This window comes from Malaclemys terrapin, chromosome 3 (assembly GCF_027887155.1).
Source record: "Malaclemys terrapin pileata isolate rMalTer1 chromosome 3, rMalTer1.hap1, whole genome shotgun sequence".
NCBI lineage: Eukaryota > Metazoa > Chordata > Testudines > Emydidae > Malaclemys > Malaclemys terrapin.
The window spans coordinates 161,399,954-161,412,314 of NC_071507.1; the positions used below are offsets into that span (position 1 = coordinate 161,399,954).

At 39.5% G+C, this 12,361-nt stretch overlaps 1 protein-coding gene across 13 annotated transcripts in view; it reads left to right on the top strand.

The window, feature by feature from the left end:
- Positions 1–12,361, top strand: part of DST (dystonin) — a 432,436-nt gene that overhangs the window by 242,723 nt on the left and 177,352 nt on the right. For all 13 annotated transcript variants that reach the window (XM_054022022.1, XM_054022027.1, XM_054022023.1 and 10 more), the window contains 8 exons: positions 2,234–2,391; positions 2,987–3,165; positions 3,419–3,557; positions 4,390–4,583; positions 7,760–7,922; positions 9,453–9,536; positions 9,727–9,834; positions 11,028–11,126. In XM_054022022.1, the coding sequence (XP_053877997.1) occupies positions 2,234–2,391; positions 2,987–3,165; positions 3,419–3,557; positions 4,390–4,583; positions 7,760–7,922; positions 9,453–9,536; positions 9,727–9,834; positions 11,028–11,126 (1,124 nt within the window). The remainder of the gene's footprint in view (positions 1–2,233; positions 2,392–2,986; positions 3,166–3,418; positions 3,558–4,389; positions 4,584–7,759; positions 7,923–9,452; positions 9,537–9,726; positions 9,835–11,027; positions 11,127–12,361) is intronic.

The window sequence follows — 12,361 nt, forward strand, 5'->3', positions numbered from 1 at the left end:
TGTCTTACACATTCTGGCTTAGTGTTGCAAAATACCCCATCACCATTCTTTAAAAGCTACTGTCATAAGACTGCTTTTAAGATGCAGAAATATGAAAGCTTAGATAAAGCTGAAAAGATACCTTATGCTGTCAAGTAACTATTGACTTAGAGAAGTGAAATAGTTTATAAAACTGATTAAATTGCCATTATAGTTTGCTATATAAGCAGAGACATATTGTACTTAGTAACTGGAATACTAGATAGGTGATTGTAGTGGGGTGGCCATTTAATTTAGTGATGTTTGTGACCAGGCATCACTTTGCAGGCACCCTGTCCCTTTTAGCCCTCTGTTTTGCGCCCCTTGAGAACTACATACAGGCTTTCACATGAATAACAACACCTTCTGCCTGGGACTGATTTAATAACAGAAATAGTTCTTAAAAGTCCTCAGAGTCCCAAAATAAAGTCCATCACCACATAAAAATCCATTCTTAGTTCTGGTGTCTTCTGTCTCTGGTATTCTTTTTCTGTCCCAGTCTGTTCTCACAGCCTATCCTTCCAGCTTTTTCTAGCTGGATCTTCACCTTCTGGCACTAGCCACTAGGTCCCCAAACATCTAGGTTCAAACGCCATTCAGGTTTTCTCACAGGAGCTGACTGCTCCGTGGGATCCTGCTGTCACAGCTCCCTTGGTATCAGTGTCTTCCATGCAGGAGCACTTCACACTGCAGTTTTTCTACAGTTTCCTGAGCTTCCCCCCTTCATTGCAGCCTCCTGCTGCTTTCTCTAGGGCATTCATCCTGATCTCAGGTGTGACTTGTTCTGTAATCAGGGTTGGCTAGCCCAAGTCCTCCAGCCCTTTACTGTATCCCTGTCACAGCGATGAAGAAGAAATCCACTAGAGGTTAGCTACAATAGCAGTAATGAAATCACCTGGCTGGAAGAAGTATAGTCATTCACTTCACCAGTGTGCATGCAAAGGGGATGATGGTAGCCCTGACAATAGAAAATGGGGAATCATCATTGAGCAGGTCTGTTTTCAGTGGGGTCCCTCAGGGATCAGGTTTTGGCCGTACACTGTTTAACATAGTTATAAATGACCTGGAGGAAAACAAAAAATCATCGCTGGTAAAGTTTGCAGCTGACACAAAAATTGCTGGAGGGGTGAATAATGAAGAGGACAGGTCACTGATTCAGCACAATCTGCATCATTTGGTGAACAATATGCAAGCAATATGAAAGCAAACATGTTTTAATACGGCTACATGTAAACATCTACATCTAGGAACAAAGAATGTAGGCTATACTTATTGGAACTGGGCTGTATCCCAGGAAGAAGTGACTCTGAAAACGATTTGGGGGTTGTGGTAGATAATCAGTTGAATCTGAGCTATGTGACCAAAAGATCTAATGCAATCCTGGGACGCATAAACAGGGGAAGCTTGAGTAGGAGTAGAGAGGTTATTTTACCTTTATATTTGGCACTAGTGCAACTGCTGCTGAAATACTGTGCCCAGTACTGGTGCCCACAATTCAAGAAGGATGTTGATAAATTGGGGAGAGGGTTCAGAGAAGAGCCATGAGAATGATTAAAGGATTAGAAAACATGCCTTATAGTGATAGACGCAAGGAGCTCAATCTGTTTAATTTAACAGAGGCGGTTAAGGGGTGACTTAATTATAATCCATAAATATTTACATGTGAATAAATATTTAATAATTGGCTCTTCAATCTAGCAGAGAAAGGTATAACACGATCCAATGGCGGGAAGTTGAAGCTAGGAAAATTCAGACTGGAAATATGGTGCAAATTTTTAACATTGAGTGTAATTAACCATTGGAATAATTTACCAAGGTTTGTGATGGATTCTTCATCACTGACAATTTTTAAATCAAGGTGGATGTTTTTCTAAAAGTTGTGTTATAGGAATTATTTTGGGGAAGTTCTATAGATTGTGTTATATAGGAGGTCAAACTAGATGATCACAGTGGTCCCTTCTGGCCTTGGAATCTATGAATCTGTTAGACATTAATTTTGGAAGTGCAAGGAGATGATCTAGTAGCAGCTAAGGACTAAGGGTTTGATCCAATTCCCATTAAAGTAAATTCCTATTGGCTTTTCTGGGAGTTGAATCAATCCCTGAAAGAGCTGTAATATTTTGAGGTATTACAAAACCCGTTGTTAGTAGGAAGGGAAATATGGCATGGCAATTTAGATTTATTCCCTAAACAGTGCCTTTGTTTACTTCAACAGAGGAGCAGGAGGAATCCATTTACAATCTGTATATCTCAGAAGTCAGAAACATCAGACTTCTCTTGGAGAACTGTGAGGACCGTTTGATCCGACAGATTCGGACTCCACTGGAGAGGGATGACCTACATGAAAGTGTGTTTAGGATCTCGGAACAAGAGGTGAGCCTTTGGGAAAGAATGGTTCAACTAGGAAGTGGCGGTTTTCCAAAATGAATAGTTTTCTCTTGAAACAAACGGACCCAGATCCTTGCATGTTATGGTTCAGCTCAGAAGGATGGGGGTGACTAAGGGCAGGTCTTCACTACAGGGGGGGTTGATTTAAGATGCGCAAATTCAGCTACGCGAATAGCGTAGCTGTATTCGACGTATCGCAGCCGACTTACCCCGCTGTAGGGACGGCGGCAAAATCGACCTCTGCGGCTTCCCATCGACGGCGCTTACTCCCACCTCCGCTGGTGGAGTAAGAGCGTCGATTCGGGGATAGATTGTCGCGTCCCGTTGGGATAAATCCCCGAGAGGTCGATTTTATACCAACCGATTCAGGCGAGTAGTGTAGACCTAGCCTAAGTGATTTTCTCATATGTCAGTGGAGGTAAAGGGACTAATCAATAGCCAGTCTTCAGTCTTTCTATACTGCAGATACATTCCTCACTTTTTCAACAAAGAGCACAGAAATAAAAAATATTAGGATATATGAACACTGTCAGGCTGATGTATAATAAATAAACACTGTCAATTACCTTCCATTTTATAGAAGTTAAAGAAAGAGCTGGATCGACTCAAGGATGATTTGGGAATGATTACAGATAAATGCGAGGAGTTTTTCAGTCAAGCTGCTGGTTCACCTTCCGTCCCCACCCTCCGTTCTGAGCTCAATGTCATCATTCAGAATATGAATCAAGTTTACTCCATGTCTTCCATTTACATAGAAAAGTATGTAACAAACCATCACTTCGCACTTGCTGCGGTTCAATGTACACCTGTTTTGCCCCAAATGAAAGTACATAGAAAAAACAGTAAAGTTATAAATATGAATAATACTGATCGAGGGTAAGAGAGTTATCGAAGTCATTACAATGTAAAAAAAGGATTACTAGTTATCTCATATCACACGGCAAGACTGAAAAACGTGAGCAGTTTGAATATTATCAATACATGATTAGTTAACAAGAGGTTACTGTTTCAGGTTAAAAACTGTAAATTTGGTGCTGAAAAACACTCAAGGAGCAGAAGCGCTAGTAAAACTTTATGAGACTAAACTGTGTGAAGAAGAAGCAGTCACTGCTGACAAGAATAATATTGAGAACCTTATGGGTACATTAAAGGTATGAGTTTTCTATTTTTTCTTTATAGGTAAATCATAAAATAATGTATAGTAAAATAATTGTCTTTTTATAATAGCCCCTTGGTTAGACTACATTTGTGGTGCAGCCAAAGACTTCTTGTCTACTTTTAAGCAGACTAAATTTTAAGGTTGCTGTATTAGACAAATCTGTATCCTTTTGACAATCACGATAAGAAAATAAATGTATTATTTTGTAGGTTAAAATAATTCTCACAGACACTTTACACTTATACAAGTTTGCATACACATATAACTCTGGAAATGTTAGTATGAGCTGTGCACATAACATGCAAAACAAGAGTGCTAATGAACCTCACTATGCAGTGTTTCTGTCTGCACATGGAAGTGTCTTGGAATATCTGAGGCTCCAAAGATGTGTGACTGCAGCAACAAGAGAGTTAGTTACTTTTGTCTTTTATTGGAAGATTCCAGGCAACATTAAGACTGGCTGCCCTAAAAACCTTGCCACTTTCTTAAATAAATAGAAAAGCTTCCTTCAGTATTTGTACAGCCCCTTATATTTCCCATTTAAATACTGCAAGCAGTGAGGTAATGTTATTTTACAATTGGAAGATTTTTAAGGTGCCCTCTGTAATTTATTAGACAAATATTAGCTTGCTAACTTACAAGCCATGTGCTTGATTTGTGTGGGCATTGGGGCTCCAATACCCAGAATTTTCAGTTCATGGCTATTTCATAGGCATTTTGGTATTGGAGCAGTCTGAACAACCAGAAAAAATTGGATATGCAATGGGTTGATTTACACACACAGTGCTACAATTTATGTTTACTTATCATTTATTACATACTAGCAATGGAGGTCTGAAGTGGATGAGAAAAGAGAGGTATTCCATGCCTTAGAAGATGAACTGCAGAAAGCCAAGGCGATCAGTGATCAAATGTTTAAAACGCATAAGGAACGAGATCTTGACTTTGACTGGCATAAAGAGAAAGCTGATCAGCTGTCTGAGAGATGGCAAAATGTTCATTCTCAGATTGAAAACCGGTTCGTACCACTTCGTGTTGTAGTGTGTTCAAAACATCTTTTAGGCTATTGATGTTGTTTCTTAGCTAATTTATCTTCTGCTTAAGCAATAAGAAATGAACATTATAGTTGGTCGAAAAGCATTTCTAACTATTCAGGAAACTTGCTAACATGGTGGATGCTTAGCTTTTCGGTGCTGCTGCCATTGTTCACATGATCCCCTGCAGTTTTTTCCACACAGTGATAAAAAGAGCCACAGCTTTAAGTTTGTGTAACATCTTCAGTTTAACACTATGCTATATGGGCTTTACCATAACACTTAGTAGTTAGCCAGATACAGCACAGATATGCTGCCCTTTTCCCCTAGCAAAAATGCCTGCAAAACAGGGCCTCCTGTCTTATGGTAATGCTTTCTGCTGCCCCCATAGTTAGTACGGATAGGTAGGACTGATGAGATAACCTTCACTTGTGAGTTGCTGGTCTGATTTATATTTACTTCTTGATAAAGAACATTGGGCCTAAGACCTCAAGTTCTTCGTCCTTAACTCCCATTGACTTCAGTGATAATTTTGTCTCCATAAGAACTGAAATCAGGACTTCAGGATTTGGCCAACAACGAGTAATTTGCCCCTGGAGTATGTCCTGTTGACCTTCCATTATGTTCATGCAATATCATGATACAACTCAAGTTCATTTGTTCTATGAAATGTGACTCTTTGATTAGATTTTGGTGATGTCCGTGGATAATATTACTCCAATATTTTTGTACACATGTACACGCACACACAGACAAGTAATAATGTGTGTATGTCATATATGTATTATACACACACCCACACACATTATTCTGGAATGCGCTTATCCATTATTCTCAGAGGGAAGAAGTTCACATCTTAATGCTTTCCCAACCAACCTCATATCCTTTCGTTTTCATTCTCTTTAATTCTATCTCCCTAGAGCTAAGGACAAATTGAGGCAGAACAACATTATTTGCAAACTAAACCTATTTTCGTTTATGACCCTGGAATCCCTGAAGAGAAGTATCAGAATACTGCTGTTTATATGAAACAATGCTGTACACTGCAAACTTTCATATTTCTCCCCTCTTAAAAGCAGATGTCCTTAGGTTGTTCCACCAGTTCAAAAAAGAACTACATAAATTCATGGAGGATAGGTCCATCAATGGCTATTAGCCAGGATGGGCAGAGATGGTGTCCCTAGGTTCTGTTTGTAAGAAGCTTGGAATGAGCGACAGGGAATGGATTGCTTGATGATTACCTGTTCTGTTCATTCCCTATGGGGCACCTGGCAATTGGCCACTGTCGGAAGACAGGATAACTGGGCTAGATGGACGTTTGGTCTAACCCAGTATGGCCAGTCTTATGTTCTCAGTCCAATCCATGCAGGAACTGATAATCAGTCAATTAATCCGATAAAATTAATTAATGTTATTGCTTCTACCTCTGATTGCCAGAAACTAAAGTGGTTGGTAAGACCTGATCAAAAATGCTGTCTAGTCAAAGAAAACAGTTTGAATGCCAGCATGATTATTAGCCTTCAAGCTACTGGCTTTCACAGAAACTATGGGGAAGGGCCCTTACCTTCTGTTTTTCAGTATAAGAAACATGCAATTGGAGTGTGTAGTCTTTTTTGCCTGAAATTAAGCTGCAGTGTATGTATCTTTAAATTTCACTCTTAATTTTTTCATTTTCTAGTAGGCCATGTGTAAACAAAGTGATATGATTTAAATGACAAAACAGTAGCTTTCTGAGAAGCTTAAGTGTCCCTATCTGCTCACAGGGCAAACATGAACCTAACACTCTCCTCACATGACATCTGTGTGGAATATGCTGACAGATTATTGTTAACACATAGTGAGTTCTAGTGTAAACATGACAGCTTGCGGTAGTTGTAATTTGTGGCAGTAAACAGACTGTTTTCTGCAAATATTCACCCTCCTACTTCCTAACCATTTGACAGTGATACTCACTATACACATACGTTTGTAAATATTGGTTCCAATTAAACATCTTTCCTTTTCTTTTCTTTTTTCCCCACCATTTATTGTTATTTTGTTTACCCTGTTATTTGTTTATATGTATACCAAAATATAATTCCTCTGTCACACTCACTCTGTTTCATACACATACATGCACATGCACAGAGCATGTCCATAGCATTATTGAAAGTAAGGCAGATTCAAAAGTAGGTATTACAAACCAGAATACCAGAGTTGTTAAATATAGGGTTACACATGGGCAGATTGCTCTGAACCTACATCTCTGCTCTCTCTTTGGTTGCTATATTTGTATGGTTTTTAGGCACATTGTTAGGACTACAGCAGATGAATCTCAAGTACTCTGTAGACTCCAGAATCAGTTCGCAGGAAATAATACAGCTTGCCTTTGTCTGCCCCTCTGCTCCTGTTTAACTGCAGAGTAGAAGAGTCTTAACCAGTTTCCACTTCATTCTCTGTGCCTGATTGAGTTAAATGGCAGGCCCACAAACTTGAGTGGGTTTTCAATAGTTTCCAGAATCATATGTTTTAAAGAGGGATTTACCCAAAGAGGATCATTGACATTAGCATTTTTGGACATCTAAAGACTTTGCCTTTGTGCCAACTCCTACTTCGCTTGGGAGGAGTAGAGGATGTGGTCTGCTGGTCTCCTTCAGTGCAGATTTTGGCCCCCTTGGCTCATGCTCAGAACCAAACCCACTGGTCACACCTAAAACACACCCACTTCTCGTCCTTCTGCATGGCAGTGAAAATTGCTTCTGCAGAGGCCTCCTCCACAGTGTGCTGGGGAATGTTGTGTCTAGTGCATGGCCTTTCTGCTTCTGGGCTCATTAATTTAGGAAACGTGCAGTGTTTCTGCTGTGACTGGACCTTCCCTGAACACCAAACCCGATTGAAGGTTTGACCCATAGTCAATTTTTTCTAGTATAAATGTTCTTTCCCTCTGCCGAGGGTGCTCTAGTGTGAAAATCCTCTTTAATCTTTATGGACTGTCATTAAGCTGGGGATCTCTGTGGTAGAAACAGCCATTAATATATTTTAGTAAAAAGTATTAAATTTCCTATTATGATGATAGATGGTGCTAGGACACCTGATACCTTTAAGGTTATGTTGACTTACTTACATCATTTTTTACAGTACCTTCTCCCCAATCATATCTCCTGTTCTCAAATTAAACCAGGTTGCGTGACTTAGAGGGTATCAGTAAATCTCTGAAATACTACAAAGATACTTACCATACACTGGATACCTGGATTCAGAAAGTGGAAGATACTCAGCGAAAGATTCAAGAAAACCAACCAGAAAACAGCAAAGCTTTGGCTAAACAGCTGAACCAGCAAAAGGTACAAAAAGGGAATCCCACCCTGGGGAAAAGTATTGAAACTAATAACTGGAGCCCTGTGATTATTGAAAATACAAAATATGACAAAATAAAACAAAACAAAGTATAAACCAAAATGAAATGAAAAAAATCACCTCACAGCAGACGCTCCCATCCCTCGGGTCTGGGCCCAGCTCCCTGCTGCAGTTGTGTAGTGTACAGTGTCACAATATCACTTGTGCAAATTTGGTCTGGCCGCCCCTCTGTCATCATGATGGAGGAGAAGTGCCAAGTGCTACATCAGAACACCTGGAGCGGGGTGCTGAGCCCAGACCCATGGACAGGAACCGCCTGCTACTGGGTGAGTGTGGGGCAGGCTCACTGTACAACAACCCTTCCCCCCTCCAGGGTCTCCCATTCCCCGCCGGGCAGGACCCCTCTCCCCCACCTCTTCACATGGATAAAATGAAATTCCCCCCAAAATATAAAAAATTAATGGGGCTTTGCTAACAAAAGCAAAAATATTTAATATTTAAAGCAGTGATGTCAATCGCCCTTTAGCTATCTCAGATATCTCTATGACCCCTATTACTGTAGTAACCGAGCACGCCAGTCTTTTATCTTCACAACATCTCTTTGAGGTTGGGAAGTGCTGTTAATCTTATTTACAGATGAAGGTCTGAGGCACAGAGAGACAAAATGACTTGCCCAACATCATGCAGGAAGTCTGTGGCAAAGCAGGCTCTCCAACTCCTAGGCTAGTGTCCTAACCTCTGGGCCATCCTTCCTCTGTAACGCCATAATTTTAAATGTAAAGTGTGATTCAGTGCTACTCATGATCATTGTGTCCATGAAAATATTCACACAAAGTCTTCAATAGGACTGCTTGTGTGCTGACAGTTAAGGGAGTGCTGCAGTGCTTTACTGGATTGGCACCAGAGTGCTCAGCACCTTACAGGATTGAGCCCAGGAAGGACTGCCATTCCCTAAATGTTAGGCAAACAGAACCACTTTGCGTGAATGTTCGATAATAGTGAATAATAAAGGGGTATGAACATGCCACAGTCAAACAACTGTTTGGGTGTCATCCAAATGTTTATGTAATCCCCTGATAGTGTGTATTTCAGGTCCCACTCTGTGCCTGATCCACTGAGGAAGTGAGTCTGTGACAGCCTTCATTAAAGAAACTGTCTCTTTAGCTAAAAATGTAGCAGCTTTTAGCCCTGCAGGTCTCCAGTTCAGTCCCCAGTGTGTTGGCCAGGATGCAGGCACTGTTTTTACAGTATTCTACCAGCTGTACTCATGCTGGGCTGGATCTAACTCACATGGAACTCAATAGGAGTCTTTCTGTTGACTTTCTAGGATTTAGATCAGGACCCAGGATTCCAACTAGCTATACAACACTGAAATGCAAGCAGTGCTATAAATAGTATGATGGTGGGCAACTTAGAAATTCTTATCATAATAATACTTATCAGCCATAACAAAGGGAGAGAAAAGAGTCATTATTATTATTATTATTATGCTGAAGATATACACATATATTTTACAGATGCTGGTTTCTGAAATTGAAATGAAACAAAATAAAATAGATGAATGCCAGAAATATTCAGAGCAATACTCAGCTTCAGTAAAGGTAAGAAAGATTACACACATATAATACAGTTTAATTTGATAATGTGTCCTTTACATGTATGCTGGTATTGTACAATGGATACAACATTTAAGCAGTGGTGCTTTGCTGCTAAATTGCATTATAAATACTTTATTCAATGTCAATTTGATAGAGAGTGCTGATAACTTTTCTGACTGCATTATTTTTACAGGATTATGAACTGCAGACAATGACATACAGGGCTATGGTTGACTCACAACAAAAATCCCCAGTGAAACGCCGGAGAATGCAGAGCTCATCTGACTTCATTATACAAGAGGTAGCTGGATGTTCTTTGACAGGGAAATGTACATTCATTTAGCAGCCTGTTGTAGAGTGGAGGAAATGCAAGACTGGGATTTATTAATAATTAAATATAGTAACCTCACACATGATCCTTACTGTACATAGACAAACCCTGACATGAATGTTATACATTTCACAGTATCTAGTTTTATATCTGGCTGTTGGTGTTGATTAACAGTTAACAAAATGCCCATGAAAAACTTGGATGAGAAACATAGAAAACAGAGAAAAATAAAACTGTTTATTCAGTGGGCCAGATCATGTCTCAGGCTGCCACCCCAGGGGGCGCTTTCACCATCACTGTCGTGCCACAAGTCACTGTTGTAGCAGATTCAGAGGCAGTGCCTCTCTGCAGCCTATTTGTGCACGCAAAGGTGCAATTTTATCCCCAAAGGACTGAGAGAGTACAAGAGTGGATGGGACAGTTTGGCCCTGAAGTGATTCTCTCTAGCTGACAATTCTGAAAGAGGATATGACAGCCAGAAACAAAGACCTAGGCTTATAGGGATAATGATAGGCTTATAGGGATAATGATACTCCATCTATCCATCCAGCTATCAAGGGGTTAAGATTTTGAAGCTCCTCCAACATAAGATAGGGACCTTAGGTCCTCTCACTCAGGCTGGAGCACCATTGGGGATACTACAGCTCTAGGGGGTGAAATTTTCCAAAGCCCCAGGATGACATAGGAGCACAAATGTCATTCAAGTTACTTTGGTACTTTTGAAAATTCCACTCTAGTGCTACAGTAACTCCAGTACCAGACGAGTTAGGATCTTTGTGATTAGGAAGATTATTTCCTTGAGTTTCTTCTTCTCATATTCTCCCTCCCCCCCCCCCCCCCCCCCCCCCCCCCCCCCCCCGAGTTCCACCACACCAGTTACATACCTAGCAGATGCAGGTCACTTGCATTCTGCCTCTTACATACCAGGCTGACCATTCTTAGGATCAGTTGGTCCTGTGGACAGCCTGTTTATGCGGTTCTTTATGACTATTGTGTCCCTTAAACCAAGATCAAGATTTGTCTTATGAGCTCTGTGCCATATATAACTTTCCTAAAGGTCAGTTTAAGTCTAGAAGTAGTTCTTGGACATTATTTAATGCATTCGAAGTCACTGTGAATGCTACCATTTTCCTCTTCCCTTTTCCTCTTTTGTTTCTATGCAGTTCATGGATTTACGAACACGCTATACTGCCTTGGTGACCCTGGTGACCCAGTATATTAAATTTGCTGGTGACTCTTTGAAAAGACTAGAAGAAGAGGAGGTAGGTCACAGGAAAACAGAAACCATTTTGTTGGGGGCAATAAAACAACTATTGGACTTGGATCATAATTTTAGCTGGAAATACTAAGAACTGAAATTCCTTATATACTATATTTGCAAAGTCCTCACATTCCATCAGTCCTTCCAGATGGGAGGGTCATATTACAGGGACTGAATTCTGCAGAGAAAGAAATTATCTACAGGACAGGAAAAATTATAATGCACCGGGACAGTTTTACTTAAGACCTGGCACAAATTAGCTGGTGGTGTTTGGTCCCTTTGAGTAAAACATTTTTTTACACTTTTTTATTTCTAAAAAACAAGGAAAATATTAAAGTATAGCTCTGTAAAGCAAATAACCTAAATTTCTACCAAAAGCTGTCCATCTTTATAAATCATAATTCATCATCTATATTCATAGAAAGACAATACTTGCTTTTTAATTTTTGAACGTTTCATTTGAAGTTTTATTTTTACAACAAAAACCACATTGGATATTTGGAATGTGGACTGTATTTATTTGGTGTATATTTTAGGGCTGGATATATGCTGTACTTACAAATGCAAGCTGAAATTTGCCCCTGTGCAGAGAGCCAGCCCAACTCCCATGCACTATTCATGTCCTATTTAAGTCCTAGTTACTGTGCTTAAGTAGGACCTAAGCAGTGCTTAGGTCTTCCGTTATCCCTCTGCACAGGGTTGAATTTCACCTCCAGTGTGCACACTAGCTTGCTTTTAATGTATAAGGAATTTTTTATTTAAATAGGGGAGTGCAATAACCCCTTCACTAATTCCTTAAGTTTGTTTCAATGACTTTTAAATGTTTAGGCTTCTTTTTTCTTTTGTCATTCTTCTGCATTGATTCTTTGAGGCAATGAATTTTTTTCACAGTGAGCATGAGGTCTCGTTAACAAGAATGAATGGAGACTATAAACTATTTGTTCAGAAATACATAGTTTAAATCAATGCTTTAAAGAATTAAACAAAGAATATTATCTACTCTTTACTTTCTTTAAAAATATTGTGTGTTTCTAAAGCAATTATATATTTACTCTTTAAGGATGATAGGGTCTTAATTTATACACTGTATATTTATAGCTTTTCTGCCAAATAATATACTGTATGGTTTGTCCAGTATAAAAAATACGTAAAACAGGATTGGAGTTATTTTAACAAGTTTTAATTTTTAATATTTATTTACATAATCATTGGACAAGACTCTGGATTCTTAAAGGG